Source organism: Dermacentor silvarum, chromosome 2 (assembly GCF_013339745.2).
Source record: "Dermacentor silvarum isolate Dsil-2018 chromosome 2, BIME_Dsil_1.4, whole genome shotgun sequence".
Taxonomy (NCBI): domain Eukaryota; kingdom Metazoa; phylum Arthropoda; class Arachnida; order Ixodida; family Ixodidae; genus Dermacentor; species Dermacentor silvarum.
In genome coordinates this window covers 228,906,620-228,927,606 of record NC_051155.1, presented here as the reverse complement: position 1 = coordinate 228,927,606, position 20,987 = coordinate 228,906,620, and the positions used below count along the sequence as shown (strand labels likewise).

General features: G+C 45.2%; 2 protein-coding genes across 3 annotated transcripts; both read right to left on the bottom strand.

The window, feature by feature from the left end:
• Positions 1–4,449: 4,449 nt before the first annotated feature.
• On the bottom strand, positions 4,450–11,940 carry LOC119441245 (estradiol 17-beta-dehydrogenase 8). Its single transcript, XM_037705887.2, has 3 exons — positions 11,625–11,940; positions 6,426–6,619; positions 4,450–4,974 (listed from the first exon to the last, which is right to left on the bottom strand). The coding sequence occupies exons 1-3, from the start codon at positions 11,773–11,775 to the stop codon at positions 4,573–4,575; spliced, it is 747 nt and encodes a 248-aa protein (XP_037561815.1). The 5' UTR covers positions 11,776–11,940; the 3' UTR covers positions 4,450–4,572.
• A 1,527-nt stretch (positions 11,941–13,467) lies between these two features.
• Positions 13,468–20,667, bottom strand: LOC119441242 (estradiol 17-beta-dehydrogenase 8). Of its 2 annotated transcripts, XM_037705886.2 has the most exons (4): positions 20,619–20,667; positions 18,758–18,943; positions 16,979–17,172; positions 13,468–13,904 (listed from the first exon to the last, which is right to left on the bottom strand). In XM_037705886.2, exons 2-4 carry the CDS (start codon positions 18,906–18,908, stop codon positions 13,503–13,505), a joined length of 747 nt encoding a protein of 248 aa, XP_037561814.1. In that variant the 5' UTR covers positions 18,909–18,943; positions 20,619–20,667; the 3' UTR covers positions 13,468–13,502. The 2 variants fall into 2 exon arrangements, with proteins under 2 accessions (XP_037561814.1, XP_037561813.1); XM_037705885.2 differs by lacking the exon at positions 20,619–20,667 and having other exon boundaries at positions 18,758–19,080.
• Positions 20,668–20,987: the final 320 nt, after the last annotated feature.

Here is a 20,987-nt window from a genome sequence, read left to right as displayed (position 1 = left end):
TATTCCTTGGTATCGTGGCTACTTTGATCTTGTCTCGTATCTCTCTTGGCATATCGACTTTGTCGCCATGTTGACGGTGGTACGTGATGTTTAGCGTTTGCAAAATGTGTCTTCCTGTGCTTGTGGTGGCGAGTCCTCTGTGCTTCTGCCACCTCATCTAGGGTATTGTGCAACCCAAGCTGTAGTAGTTTCTCGGTGCTGGTGGCTTCGGGCAGTCCGAGTGCATTGTGTATACCTACGGATGACTATATTGATCTTATTCCTCTCGCATCTGTACCATTTGTGCATAGCTGCCACGTATGCAATGTGGCACATGACGAAGGAGTGGACCAGCCTGATGATGCTGTCTTCCCTCATGCCACTCTGCTTGTGATTGTCTCGTTTAAGGAGTCTGACTGCGTTTGTAGTCTTATGCATGTCTCTGAACGGTCTGTCCGTTAACCCCGTGTTTTTCGATCAGAATGCCGAGGACTCGAATGTGATTGACAATGGGGATAGTGCCTCCATTACTCGTGCTGAGCTTGATTTTTTCATACTCCCTCTCTCTGGCGTAGCCCTTGGATGGTGGCCCCTTGAGCGTGGGTCGATATAGTAATAATTCTAATTTCTTTGGTGAGCATCTGAGCCCAGTGTCAGCCAGATGTTCCTCCACTGCGTTGATAGCTTCCTGCAGTGCTGTCTCGATCTGTCCGTCGCTGCCAGAAACGGACCAGATCGTGATGTCGTCTGCATAGATTGCATGAGTGATGTTTTCCACTTCTTGTAATTTCTTACCAAGACCAATCATGGTTAAGTTAAAGTGTATCGGTGAGATGACCGAGCCCGGCCTGCGGGGTTCCTTGGCTGCCCAGCTCCTGTTCTGCGCATGTTATGTCCCTTGCAACCAGAAGCACTCGTCTTCTAGTGAGCAAATGTCTGATATAGTTGTATGTTCTTTCGCCAAGGTTGAGGCCGGTGACTTGTTTGAGGATCGCTGAGTGTGTGACCTTGTCAAGAGCTCTTTCCAGATCGAGACCCAGGATGTGCTGAAAATATTAGGGACGATAAATGCCCAGTGACTCTCGTTCATTGTCGTTGCTTCAACTTCTTTATTTCCTTTCTCTCTTTTGTACGTAAAAGTGTTTAGTAATTATTAATAATGGTTATAATGTAGGCGTGCGCCAGCGCTCAGACCTTGTGACTGTTCTTGCGCACGTTAAGTATTTGATTGATTGACTGATTATCTCATTTACGCCTTTTAAAAGTTCACATTATTTTCTCTATAAGTGAATTGAAGTAGCCGGAACCGCACTGTTTCCAACATATAGTTCGTATAACCGCATCTGATCTCTGTGTTGTTTCCAACTTCTGTGGTTGTACTCAGTTAACCCTACCTATACCTACATTAGACAGAAAACTACATTATTTTGTCTCGAGGCTCGAACTGAAGACGGTCGTCCCAAGAACACACAATGTATTTATCCTCCAACTCCTGGGGCTCCTCGTTTCTCTACCGCTCGCGTCGTCATGCTCTTCTAGCAATGCCGCCCGCGGCCATCTCCGCGGTCACAGCACACAACGATGCCAGCTCGATCCGTGCCCCTCCGTTTTGTTTGCCCAGAACCGCAGTTGATGGCGGGTTTGGAACAGGACGGATGCGGAATTAAAGGCCCCGTTCATCTGCGCGATTCGTCTTGGCTCGAGCGACCTTCGCTCAGAGCGAACGCCCGGACGCCGACGCAACAGCCGTGAGAGATGGGAGGCAAGGAGCACCGCGTCTGTCGTAAGCCACGGAAGTTGTTTGTCAAGTCCGAAATCGGGGCGAGACGTCCAACCACAGCAGCGATTTAGCCAAACTGAACGCGAGCGCAAGAAAAGATGAAGAAAAAAAAAAGAAACACGGGAAGAAATAAACACACAAACAAGAAAGTGAGGCAACAATGCTGGGAGCGAGTTTCCAAAAGGAAGCTATAGCGCCACACCGACTCATCTCCCAGAGGAATAATGCGCGCAATATCGCGTCGCGGCAGGCAGACGCTTCCTTTTTCCAGCCGTAGTACAGTACGTCGCGTACGTGGTTGTAGCAGGAGACGCCGCTTCAAATATCCGCTCAGCACGGGGACCCCACGCCTGCGATGGGTTGCGAGCTGTGCTTTGAAAAGCAATTCCCTCGGCGAATTTCTGCCACCCGGGGCCTACTCGCTTATCTGCCCCCCCCCCCCCCCCCCCCCCCCCTCTCCTCCTTCTGGTACACTACGTCCTCTCGTCAGTAGTTACCACTCTGTCTTTGCGACACACACCTAGACACAAGGAACTACCGTACGGTTGAATTCTAGAAGCTGCTCAAAGTGAAACACCACATTTCAGCTGTAGTGTCACCACGACTGCAATATTTCAATGCGAAGAATTCTTTGCCTCATTCCTGGAGCCTTGCGGTACGTAAGTAGGTTCCTGTCTCGTCTCGTTTCGGGACTCTTCAACGAAAAGATATGCGCGACTGATGGTGGGATCGAACAGCATCTTCCGGCAGAGCAGTCCGATGCACCAACCATTAGACCATGGCCGCATTTTGCCCTTATTAAAGGGAAGCAAAACACTAAACATCCGCCTCCATTCCACCCCATGAATTTGAATATACAGCAAAGCTGTTACCGATATTAGACAAGCACCAACAAAAAAAGCGGCGTGTGTCACGCGCGCACGTGTGCGGAAGTGCAGCTTACATCCTCGTTCTCCTAGGCCCTCCGCCAAGCGCAATTGCGTTATTGAACTAATAGAAAGTGCGACTTGCACACATGCTGCAGACATGATAGGTTCGGTTTATAATTCGCACACACGAGGAAACATGATTCTGTTACGCGGAAACTCAAAGACAAAGCCCTTTTCCATCTGCCTGCCGTTTGAGGTCTGCCTGAGTGGCTGCTTCCGCTAGGAGGCGGTACTGTCTTTGGGTGAGCACAGAATGATTCCAGAAAATAATCCGGACCAACTAGAGGCTAACAGCTTCGCTGTAAAACGTATCATAGTCGATGATCAGGCAAAGTGAAACACAAATTAAACGCGGGAGATCAGTTAAGAGCAACGTCACGGCGCTCGTACATTCCGTCTATGCGCATTATTTGTTCGTGCAAGTAGATAGATCTTGGTTGCTCGCTGTGGATCGCCATTTCTACTTATCATTCTTGCTCTCCAAAGAGAACGCATGCCAACATTAAAAAATAATAATTTAAAGACGAAATCTTACGGCGAGGTTTTGTATTTTGCCGCCTTAAGGTACCGTACTTGGATTAATCTCTAATTCATTTTTAAATCTTCACTGTAGACCATTAAAAAAATCACTGCATCGCTACATTCGATGAAGCAGTGATCAATAGTCTCTGGTTTTACTGGCAATATGACTTCGACGACGATGCGGCCCGATCCGCCCATAAAAAAACCCGAGTGGTTATGATCCTCTATCAAGAACCGACGCTGCAAGGCAACCTTATTTGCCGGCTCAGACTATCAGGCAGACTTATTGGTTGTCTTCCAGTTACCCGAATTGTCACCTACATAAGTTTGATCCCTCGTTAACGCTGCAACTGCCATCACAAATTTCCCGCTCCAATGCAATGTTTTATGCCACCTCTACATCAGGGTTGCATTCATGAAAGCATACTCAATCGGCATAGGAATGGCTGACGCACGTATACGTGCTACTCCTGCGGGTCGAAGAAAATACTGAACACGCCCTGTGCTTTTGTTCTCGTTATGACGTCCAGCACCGCCTTCTCCGCGGAAAGCATTACGCCGGCCGGACTCAAGACCGTTTTCAGAAGCCAATATTCTTGGACCAAACCCGTGCGCGTCGCTGGCGCAGAACGCAACGAAGGCGTTGCTACAGTACGTACTTGAAGTCGACAGGTCTCTGCGACTGTTTGTAGACTTGGTGCGTCCTTTCGAGAGCGCGCGCGGCTATAGTGCTCTTCCTTTCACCTTCTTACTCTCTTTTCACCCCTTGATCCCTTCTCAATGTGCAGTGTAGCAAGCCGGACAAGCATCTGGTTAACCCTCTCCCTTTCCTTGCCCCTGATAAAATCGCTCGCATTGAGCAGCAGAACAAATTTTTAAAATATTTTTTCAGTGGACACAGAGTTAGCAAAGCATTTGTGACAAGTAGCGATGTTCAGTTATATATGAAGTGACTCGCATACGCTCTGTCATGTGGACGGTACTTGTACGGAGGAGTGTGCTTTAAGCTACCATCCACACTTATTGCATGAAGGACTCTTTCCGCAGCAATGTATAAGAACTGCAAAGCGTATACGTATTATTCGGGTAGCAACATAGACAGACGTCAGTGAACTAACTGTCCGTTCCGATGTTGTTATATTTATTCGTTTCATTTCGTTTTTATTCCTTGACTTATTTTAGCATGTTCATTTATTCCATTATATCTTGGTAGATCACATAGACAGATTGAGTAGCCAAGGTGGTCTTTAGCTGAAGCTCTCCACAGCAACCCCTGTATAACAAAGTTGCATAGTTTACTAGGTTCTTAGTGGCAGAAGGGCAAGTTGGCAGCCAAACGAACAACAACGCTCGTCACGGCCTTCACATGCCGAATCCACCGGTCACTTCAAGGGCAGCGCCTGTCATATACGAGCTCTGCGGGCTACAGAGAAAGAGGATGGCCTCGGCCACTTCCTCAGGCTGGCTCACTCGCCGCATAGGCGTGAGCGCACAGAACATCCTCTGGCTCTCTTCGGGCAGTGCATCGGCCATCGGGGTCTGCGTCAACGACGGCAACACGGCGTTGCAGCGGATGCTGTGTGGCGCCAGCTCTTGAGCTGCCGTCTTGGTCAGAGCCACGACGCCACCTTTGGAAGCGGTGTACGCCCCCAAGCCCGAGTAGCCGGTCTTGCCCAGGATGCTGGCAATGTTCACGATGGCGCCCTCGGTGACGCCGGAGGCGATCATGGCACGCGCGGCTGCCCTTGTCACGAGGAAAGTGCCCTGCGGAAAACAGCATGCAAGAGAGGTGATACGCGAGAGGCAGGCAGGTTAACGAGGACGAGTCTATTGACTGGTCTGTACCAGCGAAGAGGATAAAGGGAACTAAAAGATAGGAAGAATAGAAGTTCACAGCACACAGAAACGCCTGTGCGCGCGGGGGTGGATTTAAAGAGCGGCAGCGCTTTCGTGGTTTTCTGCATCGCAGGCGCACAAGGCAACAACTCTGAAATATTCTCTTCTGTGATGGGCCTGTGTTTAATGGCCTAAAAGCGGTGCCAAGTGGCAAGACTGCTGTCATGTTTGAAGGGTTGTCACACCATGGGCGCTTTATTGTTTCTTGAATTTCTTGGACGAATGCATTCAAGAGCAGCGGATCCAACTGCTATACTAGTGGCAAGGATATTATTAACAGCGCTGCACCTTTTGCGGCTTTACACCTGGTTGTAGTAGAGCTGGTTATATCTCCCGGCCCAACTTATTGTTTTTTCTAATTAAAATTTTCATTACACCAGTTTACTACTAATTTTTTATAGTGTCCAGTTTAACTTTATATTTTGTCTCCATTTATTTAATATTTGGTCAAACTCTTCGCCTCTACCTAAGCTTTCGACAAGTCTGTACGCATACTCCTTGCTTTCATTTCCCATTTTTCCTGCACTTTTCTAATCTGTTTTTTTTTTTTATTGCTCGTTCTTCAAATGTCCAAACCGTATAACTTCTTAGTGCCTGTTTTGTGAGAAAACTAGACCCACTGGATTGAAAACGCCTGCTAACACATGTAGATCCCTTTCCGCTTTTGTCACCCCAACTTTTAGGAAGAACCGACAGCCGTGCCCCTACATGCTTACCGGCTAACGCAACTAAGCACCGCACCGCCAGTCTCAGGGGCTCAGTGACGTAAGGCGCTTCCCTTGTTCGATCCCAACACTGCCCACATAGTAAAGGTGGAAAGGGGGGGGGGGGGGGGGGGATGCCGAATGCAACTTGAAATATAGAAAAACGAATAGAAGAGACAAGCTCCAGATGGACAGAAAATACTGAGACGCAACTACGGTATACCATCGTAATGTCGCAAAACTGTGCACATATCGAGAAGCCGTTACTCATCAAGAGGCTATAGACTTGATTTCTGGCCACGGAAACATCATTCTGGAGAAGGAGACGTCTATAAGTCCATTGAGTTCCCAGAGCTGAAATGTTATACCCACAATAACAGCTAACTCGTTGACGAGTTACGCAAGATCATGATAATTCAGGTGAGATATAAGTATACAAGACCACTTTTCATTGGTCAATGATGATCAAAGGCGGACACGTGCATTTCATTCTATGAGGAGGTCAGGACACAAAAACTTATCGTCGAGGTCGATAACAATTTTAGTAGCTTAATCAATGCGATGTCTTCCGCTAAGAGTGGCGTGACCTTTTGCCGCCGCTCTTTGGACGCTAACCTTGAGATTGACCCGAATGATCTTGTCGAAGGCCTCATCCGTCGTGTCGACGAGGGGCGAAAGCTCGGCTATGCCAGCGCAGTTCACCACGATGCTGACTGGAAGCGACTCGGTGTCCTTGATGTGAGCGAACAGCCCCTCCACCGAATCTGTGTTGGCGACATCCAGGAAAGCTTCCTTGTGAGTTGCGGGACCTGCGATGAAAAAGGTTCAATCATTCGTCGCTATATTTTACAGCAAAGCTGTCATGGCTGGGATTTTTCGTGGGGTCGTTCTGCGCTCACCCAAAAACAGTACCGCCTCCTAGTGGCCGCGGCGTCAAACGGCAGTTCGAAAAGTGCTTTGTCTTTGAGTTTCGGCGTAACAGAATTACGTTTTCTCGTATATTTGAATTACAATCCGAAGCTATCATGTCTGCAGCTTGTGTGTAAGTCGTACTTTACGAATTTTGAGAAATTGAGAATTTCAATACATTCAATGCACTTGGCGGTTAGTCTAGGAGAATGAGGACGTACGCTGTACTGCCGCACAGGTGCGTGCGCGCGTCGCGCACGTGTGCACAAAATGTATCTGTCCTTGATGTTTGGGCGCTCTGGGGTGCTATAACGTAAAATGATTCCAAACTGTTTTGATTCCAATTTCTGCAATCAGCCTCTACGATTGGTCAAAACATTTTCGGGCCACTCCCAACTTCGCCTGTCTGTCAAGCGACGTCACGAAAACCGCGATAGCTCCCCACTGATATAAAGCGGACGCAATGATCATGCATGATTAAACCGCACAAAAGAAAAATAATGATTGCTTATTCAACATCTTTTCACCATTAGCCCTCTGCTATTGGTCCATTGTTTTCTGGCTACGCCCACTTCGCCTGTCTGTCACGCGACCTCACAAAACCGCGAGAACTCACCACGTCAAAGTGACGTGTACGCGAAAAAAATGCATTGATATGCCGAACAAAACTGAAAAATTTTCTGAATAGCCACAGACTGCCCCGTTCCGAAAGGAATAGAAGATGGCTGCCCGCAGATCGCTCAGGACCTCGCTACTAGCACCTGCCGGTGAGCATGTATTTATTTGCGCATGATAAACCTTTTTGCGTGGCAGTAAAACGTTATCGAGCCCTTTCGGCATGCATACATCGCTCTGCCAACTCTTCCTTGCTGAGGATCCGTTTTAGCGGCATTCCTCTCCTTCCGTTGCAAGCCGCCGCGATTTTCGACCAGCCACCGCAAGCTAAGTAAGGCGAAGTGTACCAATCGGAGAAGCCGGCACCACCCTCTTCATGTGGTTATCTATTTTCACTGTGCTTGCTCGGCCCCATCGAAACCCTCTCCGTTAGAACGTGCTCCTCGCCTCTTGTCAGCCAATTAGATAAGAAGAACCGCTGAGTGTCGACAATGTTATTGGTTTTGAAAGCGAGCAAAGGTGACCTCCTATAAACGAGGAGAGTGCTTGATTGGGTTGTTCAGACAACGCTGCGGGTCACCGCCCGATGCTTGCGTCGGTGGTTACGTAAATTTGACGTCAGGAGTTTGTAATCAAAACAGTTTGGAATCATTTTACGTTATAGTGCCCCTGCCCGTTGCATCTATCGCACCGCGTGTGCTGCGACCGTAATCAATATTATGGCAAACACTGTCCAGAAGCAGTACCGCCACATAATGGCGGGCGGGAACTCAGACAGACCTCAAACGGCAGCTGGAAAAGAGCTTTAGTTTTGAGTTTCCGCATAACAACAATATGTTTTGTCGTGTATTCGAATTGCAGTCCGAAGCTTTCATGTCTGCAGCTTGTGTGTAAGTCGTACTTTACGGATTGTCTGACGCAATTTAGTTTGAAAAATTCAATTAGTTTAATAAGGCTCTTGGGTTTGGCGGAGGGACTACAAGAATGAGGATGTATGCTGCACTTCCGCACGTACACGTGCGTGCTCACGTGACTTATTTCGCTTTTGTTGGTGGTGCTGGTCTAATGTCGGCAACAGCTTCGCTGTATATTCAAACTCACAGGGTGGAATAGAGGTGTGTTTTAAGTGCGCAATATTCATACAGCTACAGGGAGTGGCCCTTATTCACAAAAATGTTCTTACGCCAGAACTGTTCAGATCAGATATCAGTCTACTGGGGTGTTGGACGTATCATTAGCCGAAGTGGCCTGCCAATGGGAAAATGCACTTAACGCACGAAAAGGTTTGTGAATTCTGCTGAGTAGCTAGAACTGTGCGCTTCCTGCACCTGCTGAAAATGTATGCAAAACAATATTCGGCTTAACGAATACATGCTTTGTGAATTACTATTTGTTCTCAAGTTGGAATCAGCTAGCGCAAACAGGGATAATTGGAGATCGCTGGAAGAGGCCTTCGTCCTGCAGTGGACATAAATATAGGCTTATGATGATGATAATGAGTATGACGACGACGACGACAAGAAGAAGAAAAATTACTACCTCCATTTTGTCCTGGAACGATGCAAAAGTTGCGAAGCAAATAACTGAACACAAGGCGCGGAAACAGAAAACGGACCTTGGGCCGAATTCACGAAGCGTTTTGTTCGTAAGTGTTCTTTGCCATTGACCGCTCGCCTTCGCAATAATAGTACGCCCGGCATCAGGATTAACTGTCATTTAACGTTTTTCAAGCGTAAGAACTTTTTGAGAAAGCGAGTAATGTAGTAAAGGAAGAAACATAATGTCATGCGCGTCTGCTCTACTGTCCGTTCTCAACTTGCACAATTATTTATCAGAAACAAGCCGGCAGCTTTCGAGGCTTCTGAAGCGCGAGATGACCCAATGGAAAACATATGAAAGCTAGTCTTTCCGAACGGCACAAGGTGTTTGTGTCTTTGTCATGAGATGGTAGTCCAATTAATGACCTTTTGAACGCTCCCATATTGACGAAAGCCAAATTTATAAGCGAACCGCGCAGCGTAACTCCCACATGTTGCAGTGAACCTGTACCGTGTGAGATCAATGCCAAGCTTCCCATGTTGGCTTCTTTGACACTTAGACATTGTTTTTTCATGCTCCTTGCATTTATTTCACCCTGCAGTAGCTTGCACAGCCTACACTGCCCAAATTCACTGGTTTCAAACGTAAGCGCTTCAGACATCGCATATCCTGTACGGTGCATAGTGATCATCACACACATCAATAAAGAGAAATACTGAAGAACTGAAGGTTTGACTGCTCCAGCGTGAGGTTCACTAAACACCCCCCCCCCCCCCACCGCTTTTTTTTTTTTTTTTTTTTTTTTTTTTATGGAGTGGAGTCAATAGTTGTCGTGCGGCGTGCGAACCGGTCACCATAACGCTATCGCGTTCTACTCTTAAATGCGTAGCTTAAGCGTCCTCCAATTTTTTTATATTCTTATGCATATATTTTGGATTTCGCTTTAGTGTTAAGCGGAAACGAGGCGTATACCACATTATTATATTGATATGAGTAATAATATAGTATACTTCGACCACTTACTCACAAAAAGTGGGAAGCGTTCATTAGTTTTGTAATTCATGCATTTTTTACGATAGAGCAAGCTTCGGGGAGAAATCGGTTTCACCCGATTTTAAGAAATATTTTTCGGGGTTCAAAAGTTGGGAGTTATCGAGTTTTAGCCGAAAACGAAAGACCCTACAAATATATAGCGCCACATTTTGACCCAAAAAGTAGTGCCTGTAAGCGCATGTCTGTTATTCGTAATAGAGCAATAAACCACGACACAATGCATGTATAAATAAAGTTAACTGCTCATCATCTATAAATCGCGAAGAGCTGTTAGTTTAAGACCGCATGATGTTCAACATTTTCGTTATAAGGGTGTAACGCCGACGTTGTTGCAACACCGTGAGCGTTACATTTCAATTCGGCAAATGTGCGGATGGTCATATGCCAAATATGAAATATTGCTCCTACGCCAAACAAGGGCACGTCGTTACATTGTTCTCTACACTTTTTAACACAGGAAAAAAGTTATAGAAACAGGTGCTCAAGGGCGTGCTGAGTGATGTTTTCCCTTATATTACAAGCGCTCGCGGACGCAAATATAGCATATGCATTGGGAGCAATTCTGTGCCCATCCTAGACCTATCGTGCTTTTCGTCCTTGTGTTTTGTCGTCCTGTTTTGCTGGGTCCCAATGCTGGGTCTCTTGCAACAAAATAAATGGAATACTAACTAATTAACAAGTCAGTCACACTTCCTTGACCAATAAATAGTTAGGCAAACATCGTCTCAACATATCAGCTACCGTTAGTAATGCACAGCAACGTCAACGCTTCGTTAATTTACTTCCTAGCGCATTAGCGCTGTTTCCATTATTCGACGTGCAGGAAATGCGATGTAATGCGCCGTTGTAGTAGTCCTTTAAACATGGCTACCAAAAAATTCAATAAGCTTTTGTTCAACGAAGGTCGGCACGTGCTCATTATGTTACACCTTCATATGAACCAGTTTTTAATTGAGCTTTAAGTGAGAACGAGGCATATACCATATTCATATAATATTATTATTATATTATAGTAATAATAATTGTACTACTAATAATGTATTTAATAATATTCCCTGCTTACAACAGGTGAGCAGCATTAATTGCTATTGTAACACCTCCGTTTATTGTTATCCTTTACAAAGGGACAAAATTCGGGGAGAAATCGGATTTTGATAAATTCTTTTCGGGACGCAAAAATCGGGAACCCGAAAACGAAGTATCCTCAATATAGACCGCAAGATTCGCACATATCGTGCATTGCCAATGCGCTACTGCGCAAGTATCTCTCTGTGCTTGCCAAAATCCGTCTGAAATGTCATCTGCCATGACTTACGTTTTTTGTGCCCGTGACATTATCTCTCTTGCAATGATTCTGCATAAAAGCCTTCGAGATACGATAAATATACACAGCAACGACGCTAACATAATTCCAACACATGCCCGTATCCTGCAAATGATGCACAAATTTTACACTACAAGAGCGACACCAAACAACGCAACCTGCCTAAACATTTTGTCAGACCAATCGCATGGCTTTTTCCTTCTGTAACAAATTTCCCCCTCCATACGTCTCTTTCAACCTCTTTTTTAATATATTTCTCTACTCTCTTTAGCGATTTCACAATGTTCTGCGCGTGGGAGGGGCACCTAAATGCACTAGTTGACATCATCGTAATTCTAAACACCATTAGAAGACTTGGTACAAAGAATTGCTACCTGGTAGCTCGTCTGCCACGTTCTTAGCACCATCCAGTTTGCGATCGGCGACGATGACTCTGGCTCCTTGGGAGGCCAGGGCATGGCAAGCCGCCTTGCCTATGCCACTGGCACCTCCGGTCACCAGGGCTAGCCGACTTTGCAGTAACATGTTTATACTCTGCTGCTGACATCGGTGAACTTGAAACAGGATCTCCAGAATGCCTATCCGTCTCGCCGCGGTCGCCCCTCCTTTTTCTTGTCAGTTTTCCGGTGTACGCCTACACGACACACTCCAGAATAGATTTTCCGCAGAAGCCGTTGAACGATATGACTGGCGCTATGTATAGCGTATATGCTCTGCTGTGAAACTAAAGTGTGGATCTACTCTATGTAATATGCAGTTCATTGAAGTGTCATAAAAAACGTGACCCTTGATTCAGACTTGCAGAATTAGCTTACAATCGCCTTTGCGTACGCCTTTTAAAATCATGTGAAATAAGCAAAGACAGATTTACGTGCGTGAGAAGCAAGTTTGTCTACTGCAGTGTATATTCATTGTAATTTGCTCGAGAGGCCTGAGAGCTCTGTTTTGGGGTTTTGTCTGCGAACATTTATATCAGCACAGTGTTAAGGTCACACAAGGCAAAATGCAACAAGCATCCGAGGGCTGAGTTCGAAACAGGTAAATTGGACCATACTGCAGATCTGCTTTAAAATAAAATAAGTAGCCAAACGTATTGCGTGAAGCTCTACCGGCCGTTGTTGAGGACGTCAGATGTAGGAGACAGCAACTGTTCTGTACTTTGAAGGATATGAGTACAATGATTGATGGCGAAAAACAGACTGTCCAGCCTGTACAAGACTCTTGTCTAAAATACAAGACTACAAGAAATACAAGACTCTTGTCTTGTATTTCGGCTCTAGGTCTCCAGGAGATGCTTGGAGGAAAATGCTAGAGAAGTGCCTTGCTAGTTTGAAGAGTAGCTACGGTTGGTTCGTGTGCATCAGCCATTACCAGATCACCTGAGGTAATAGTTGGTAATCCTAGGCCAAGTGGCTGCATCGCATCTAGTGGCGAACTGTTAAATGGCTGAAATATTTCACTTCATCTATTGTCATCCTTTTTTATCATTTAACAATTTAACACCGTGGAGAAGCCGGCGGCCAACTGTACTTGTTTCCAACGCTTCCAACCTACGATGAACAGCTTTCGTTATTCATAACAACAAGGAATTAAGTAACTTTAGAATGTCTATACGCTCCCAGTTAGGTTGCAAGTGTCAGATGGAATGAATCGCCATGTGTTACTTTTCAGTATACCGTTGCTGATGTTGGGTGGGTTTCGGGAACCCAGGAAGGCCACTCAGGCTGCAGACACGAGTCCCTTGGGCCAACGTGTTTAAAACACCTGATGCATGTAGTTGAACTCATTTATATACATCCATTTTCACTGCCTACCAGAGTTCGTTTCATTCAAAATGAAAACGACATTTCTTTCAAAATCAAAATCAGCGCTGTGGGTCGTCCCTTCTACCGCTTGGACCGGCGTTTTCTGCGCTGCACCGTGGATTATGCGATACCAACAAGCACAAGCATCTACCATCATTTCATCGAATTACACATTCGTGGCCATGTGATGTTGGTAAACTGGGCAGAAAGAAAACTGTGAAGCCGGCTAGAATAAAATGACGTTCAATAGCGTGCCCATCGTTATTTCAGCTCACACATTTTCCTCGACAAAGCTTTTAACCTTGCGCAGGTGTGCATTCTGCAAAATGGCCAGAAAACAAAACTGGAGCCTCTGACATCAGTTCGACTCAAGCTAGTCTTTTACAATACAATCTTTATTGCTTCGGTTGAGGAACAGGCCATGATGAACAGGGATCCAAAATGCCTTCACATTATCAATCCACCTGTTACTTCAAGAGTGACCCCTGTCACGAAGGAACTGTTCGGAGAGCAGAGGAACAGGATTGCCTCGGCCACTTCCTCCGGCTCTGCCGCTCTTTGCAGAGGCGTGAGCGCGATGCACGTCTTCTGGGTCTTCTCTGGCAGCGAATCGGCCATCGGCGTCTTTGTCAGCGACGGCAATACTACGTTGCAGCGGATGCCGTGCGGTGCCATTTCTTGAGCCACCGTCTTGGTCAAAGCCACGACGCCCCCCTTGGAAGCACTGTACGCCGCCATACCAGAACATCCAATCCTGCCCACGATGCTCGCGATGTTCACGATGACTCCCTCGGTGACGCCGGTAGCGATCATGGCCCGCGCGGCGGCTCTTGTCACGAGGAACGTGCCCTGTGGAAAACAACATTGGTGTGCAATCGACATTCTATTTTTATGCAAGCTTTCTTTATCCGACGTGTGTGATGGCTGCACACAAGTCGTACACTCATACGCACGCACGCACGCACGCACGCACTCGTACACGCAAACGCATACACACAAGCTTACGCACACGCACGCACGCCACACACATACCACCCACACACTACACGCACGCACGCACGGGCGCATACATACATACATACATACATACATACATACATACATACATACATACATACATACATACATACATACATACATACATACATACATACATACATACATACATACATACATACATACATACATACATACATACATACATACATACATACATACATACATACATACATACATACATACATACATACATACATACATACATACATACATACATACATACATACATACATACATACATACATACATACATACATACATACATACATACATACATACATACATACATACATACATACATACATACATACATACATACATACATACATACATACATACATACATACATACATACATACATACATACATACATACATACATACATACATCTAGTTTATTTAGACACGATGCAGCGTACAGTGCAAAAGCCGCGCCAGAAGAATGAGTATTGTATACTAAATGTGACTGGACGTTCCAAGGATATGTGCCGTTGTGACTGCACATGCTTCGTTCTACCGGTCAGGAAATATTCCCGTACGCTGATTCGCTTTTCAGTATACCGTAATGCAGCATGTCTAGAACTCTATATTAATTGTGCCGCAATCTGCAATATACGGATTTACCGCTCTCATGGAACCCTCTACAATTAATTGTTCCCACAATAGCTGAATAAAAAGCCGCTGTTTTTGAATAACAAGTTCTCGAATTAAATACGGATTGAATACAATGCGAAAAACAGACTATTCTATTCGTATTCAAAATCACCAGTATTGGCACACCTGCACTGTGTTTTCGGAATGGTATGTATGAGCCAGCGTTCAAAATTTGAACGCTGCCCAATCCAGCGCACAAATATTGATTTCATGATATGATTTAGTAAGAAGTCACCACTTATTGTTTACTATCTTATTTATTGACGTAATTATTTAATTTGCTTCGAACAAATGTTTAATAATCGACTGTTTCAGATAGCTCCGGTTCCACCTGTCCAGGTGGATTATTTGATGAGACGTACTACTATATTCCTTGTTCGCAAGGCGCAATCAATGTAAAATTTTTAATTAATGATACTGCATTAAATAAGTCTGAGTTAGAATGTTGTTAAACATTGCAGTTAACATACCTCCTCCCCCCTCCCTCCTCCGCTTAGTGTTGCTAAATATAAACTCTGTGTAACGCAGAGTTCTCTCGGGCCAGTGCGAAATGTAGCTGTCAATTGATACAGGACACTTTCTAACACTTGCCGAAAAGTTTCACAAAGGCTCGATTTGGTGCGCATACAATTAACTTCGCCCACAAGTTTGCCGTAGCGTGCCCCCCCCCCCCCCTCATGTTCCCAAAGTTTGATGTCATTGGCATTTGTAGTTATACCAGGGCTGAGGGCTACATTTTGCGCCGCTCGTAAAACGCACGTACAACGCTCCAGCGACCTTGCATACCTAATTTATTGCGAAGGCCGCAATTAGCCTGTGCATTTGGAACTTTTCCTACAAATTATACATATCGTGCCCCTCGTTTTCGCCAAATACGAACAAGGTTCCTAGGTTATTACTTTTCCGACGGTCCTAGTTTAGTTCACCAATGACACTGGAGAAACCAACTATGAACTTCGTATGACGCATGAAGATAGCCAAATATATTAGGGTCACGTAATCATTTGCAAGATCACTAATCTAGGAACGCGAAGGTTTCGCTACACATTGTACTTAACTGGACCTCCATTTCCAATAACTCGAAACTAGGTGTAACGTAAGTTATCTCAGACATTGGGAAGCATACGTGATTAAGGCCGTATCACATTTTCGAACACATGATTAAGACATTGTTTGCGAAGGATGTGTTTGCTGCATGAAGAAATGCTGTAATAGAAACACAAACATTAAATGCTTCGTTGTAAAACTGTATTGGCGCTCAGGTTAGTACTCCCACATTGCGAGAGGAAGGATTCTGGAAAGCTAGTGCACAAAGAATGCCAATGTTTTCTTTTGTACATTTTTTCGGTGGGCATCACAAAACTGGTGGTGCAGATTCGCAATTTCTGAGAAGGTGGGTTTGATTTCGTTATTACCCGACTTCAAATATTCTATTGAAGTATGCGCCTAAATTTAATATTTTAATAAGGTAACCGTGAAGCAGTGCTGATATGTAAGCCAAGTATTTCCATTTTTCGTGCATACAATTACCAGTTATTCCAGTAAGCGACGTTTAGATGCCGAACCGCGCCATCTGCCGCTGACAATATTCCTAGATACTGCTCAACTTAAAAAAACAAAACAAAAAAAGAACAGCCGTGTTCCTTTGCAGTACAAGCGTTTCGCAGTGGTGTAATGTTAAAAGACAACCGCGGTAGCAGAACGTCGTAACAGCACTGGCGTCACATTCCCGCTAGGGCGGAATGTACGTTACATATTTGTGACAACTCAATTCAGTTCCAGGCTATAAATTATATTTTTCCGACGAGACCAGGACGAATCAAAGTGACACTGACAGTTTCATCTAAGATTGCGTAATAGCGTACCGTATATAATACTGCTGCTTGTAACGAGATTGGATTTCGGTTTTCTGGTCGCAGCAGCGGTGTTTCTTTGAAAGCGTAGCTGATAAGTTTCCGCGTTCCTTTGGTGGAATAGTTACGTCTAACACTTTTAGATAAGAGCGTAGCAAGATATGCACAACTTGATTAATTAACTTATGAATAAAGCAGCTTGTAGATTTTCAATGAAGAAAAAGAATTCTAAAAAACGCGCAAGGGTGTTACATTGTAGGTTACTGCAATAATTGCAGTTCCTTATGAGCATCTCTCTTTTCGTCGTGGCTTCTAGAAAAATTAATGTCAGATCTTTCGCTGTCGTTTGGATGCTAACCTTCAGGTTGACCTGAAGGGTCCTGACGAAGTTCTCATCCGTCGTGTCCACAAGGGGCGAACTCTTGGCTATGCCAGCGCAATTCACTACGATGCTGACAGGAAGAGATTCGGTGTCCTTGATGTCGGCGAACAATCTGTCCACCGAATTTGTGTCACTGACGTCCAGCAAAACTCCTCTGTGGGTTCCGGCGCCTGTGAAAAAAAATTATTTAAAATGAGGTATGGTGTTTATTATAAAACTTATTGTTATAACCGTTATTTAATTGTGCTTTTTCAATGAGTGTCTCTAATCTACCCTCGAAATGCTGCGCTAGAGGGTATTTTTTTATTTAAATGAAAATAAATTAAAGAGGTGTAGCCACCGCTTCTAGTGAATGACCTACCTCTGAGTTACTATTGTCACGCTCGATTACTATAGCGAATGTACAGAAAAGGAGTGGGGCTGAGGCGAAGAATGCAGAAGTGTAAATAGTTAAGAAAAAAAAAGGTGCTCTAACTCTTTTTTTATATCCTCCGCAGGGACCCAATACAACAGGCTATCTCTTTAAAAAACACATCACGAGACGATAGAGCAATTACCATCTTTTTGGCCGTAGCATCCGAGATCAAAACGGCACACATTTGTCAAAAACGTGGCCTCCAAGATTGAAGTGGCGCACATTTGCGCCGTTATCATATCGGAGGCCCCGTTTTTGACACACAGCTTTTGCGTGTAACATAAATTTCCGCCCATAGAATCGCCACATATATAGAGGAGGCTGCGGTGAACCACCGTTTCCCACTCTTATCCCTCGATGTAATCCTCTTCCGTCCTCGACGGCAGCTCTTCCCTTGAGACACAATCTGTAAGTCTAAAAATGACCATGTATCCGCTAATATACCCTTCGCGTTGCAATTGTTTTGGCTTCCCTATAAGTATGGTGTATACCAACTATGGTGGATTGGCCAAGAATCGAGTCCATGGCGGCCGCATTTCGATGGGGGCGAAATGCGAAAACACCCGTGTACTTAAGTGCACGTTAAAGAACCCCAGGTGGTCGAAATACTACGGCGTGCCTCATAATCAGATCGTGGTTTAGGCACGTAAAACCCCATAATTTAATTAAGAATCGAGTCAACCTGTAGCGCTCCAATTCTTCCTTTTAATATCTACTAGAATATCGGCTACATAGATTTTGGTATATCTAAATCGTGCTGTCGTCGCGTGTCTTATAACTTGAGGCTCACTATTTGTGTTACGGAACTCTTTGCGTGGGTCCGCTGGACAGTGCACGTGGTTTACATTGTTCGTGCTCCTCTCATGTTACATATTCCCTTACCCCTTTCCTCCCGTGCGGGGCAGCCGACCAGAACTACTTCAGGTAACATATCCGCCTTTCTAAACATTATTTATGCTTCTCTATCGCCTTCCTTCAAAGTTATTTTGTTATCTTCCATGTTCCAGCCCCGTAGGTTAGCAGCGGCAAAGGGCGTTGTTAATGCACTTTACCTTCAGCCATTTTCAATTCACTCAATCATTCCAGACGAAAATGGCGCTTAGCTAACCTTCGAGGCCCGGAAGCATGAGCAAACGGCAAGCCAAGCCACTTTCGAGGCCACTCATCTGGACACATTCTTGCACCCTAATCGTGAAGCTACCAGGAATACCGTAATGCTGTTCTCAAACAAAGCTTGCAAGTTATGATTTTAATATGCATTGCTATTTATGCTTTATTTAACTCTGTTATTGTAAAGGCTTGCGTGTTCTAATTGATACATAAGGTGAGAGGGAACACACCAGGTAGCTCCGATGCCACTAGCTTAGCAGCGTCTAGTTTCAGATCGGCGACGATGACACTGGCTCCTTGGGCGGCCAGGGCGTGGCATGTGGCCTTGCCTATGCCGCCGGCTCCTCCGGTCACCAGGGCTAGCCGAGGGTACAGTGACATGCTCACTCTGCTACTTGGTGAAGTTGACGCGAGATCTGCAAAACGGTAGAACATGTCATCTTTATGTATTCTTTATACCGATTATCAGGTAAAAGTTCATAACATATGGAGCAGAATGCGATGGACCTTTGATCGCCGCGATCGGCGCAAAACTATATGTACAGGCTTGTTACGTTCAGGGACTTTCTCACGGCTCATCTTATGCCTGCTGACGCCTTGGGGCGATGCGAAAGAGGATTTTGGGGGGCCGGGAAAAGAACGAGACAGATCACGTTCGCGAATGCAGACGCCCTTTTCGAAGCCTTGCCAGTAGCCTGAGCTTCCACGTCTAGCCTTGCCCTTCTCCTCACCTCACCCCCCCCCCCCCCCATTTAATTAGATTTGGACTAACATGTGTCCACACCGCGAGTACAAATTAGTACTGCATTGGTGCATAGCACGAAAAATTAAACATTTGACTCCACAACGTAGCCTTCTTTGTAACCTCCGCTTGTGTCAGGGAAAAATTACCGTGCTGATGAGCGTCCTGTCAGTACACGATGTCAAAGGTTCGGTACTGTTTTTGTGGCGACACAGCACAAATACCTTGAAACCTTTCAAGTTATTTTGACAAGGCAGGACAAAATTATGACAAAACGCAGTGGTAGACTTTATCTGCTCAGCTTAATTCAGCGTCTAATTTTCTGGTGCGAGAGGTCGACAACAGTGGGAGAAAATATACTCAGGTAATTATTTGCTCATTCCTCTAAAGAAGGTTCTACTCCGCTCATTAGCGGGATTCGAAAACTGACGAGTGAACAACACATGTTCTTATCGCGCTGTGAAATCGGGCGAATAGCTTGTGATGTACGTGCCAAATAAATAATCAGTATGTCCCTAATGTGACTTTTCCTTCCACAATCAACATATTATAAGTGATGAACACAAGGGAGCAACTCCTCGGCTATACCGGGATGATCACTAACGTGGGGCCCGTATTCACAAAAAATCTCTTACGCAAGAAATGTTTGTAAGAAAAAAAAATTTGCCAGCCATGATGCTGGACATATATTTAGTGAAGGCGACAGGCGAATGGCAAAGAGCTTACGAACGAAGAGATTTGTGAATTCGGCTGCTGCTTTCTACCTGCAGTGCTTATGCCTGATGGGTGCCTTGTGAGTTGGTTTTGGTGCATTTCAAGCTTGCCGCGTTCGTTTTTTCCATCACCTCGTAAGGAAAAAAGACTTCGTGGCCGTTCCATGCCTCAGAAATTGACTTTTGGTTGATTAGTGCGGCTATTGTCAAACCAAGAGGCGCTTTTACTTTGACCATGTAGAGGCGGTAAGTGGTAGTTACGAAGCCAACGGTTTTGCAAGTGTAGTTTAATGCATATACTGTAGCAATTGTGCGGCAGACGATATAGTTGTGAGCAGAAAAAATAAAGGACAACGAATTTGAGTTTGCTATTTCCTTGGTTGCTAAAGCGCGAATACAGCGGATATATGTGAATACAGTCGAGCTCATATTAACAAAATAGTTATTACGCTAAATCCATTGCTAAAAACAAATGCTACAGTCTCTCGTGATGTGTAACACATTATTAGGAAAGGCTGCGTGTCAATCGAAAAGCCCAATTTAGGGAACAAAAAAAAAAGGAACTTAGAAAATTTGGCTCCAACTTCGCGACTAACAGAAGAGATCATCACTGACTGTCGTACGGACGCTACTTACTCTTTAGAGGCGTAGGCCACCACTGAAGCACGGAACACTGGGCCCGTTCGTCGTATAGCCGTGCATCCAACACTGACAGTCTGCGCACAAACGTGCAACGACGCAGGTGCTGGGGTTGAGATGACACAGTTGACAGGAGAGACATGGCTTTCGAAACTTGATTTTGATCGGTTTACGCACATCGAGTCGAAACAATTATTTGAGGCTTCCTTTTAAAGCAGCCACCATAGCACGTTGTGCGGATGAAATGACAAACGGCATTCTTCTATAGCTTAATTTAAACGGGGCATCTAATTGTAGGAGAGCACCGATGGCACAAGCATGCTAGATGCAGGGAACTCAAGAACATCATCGGGTTATCCGACTACT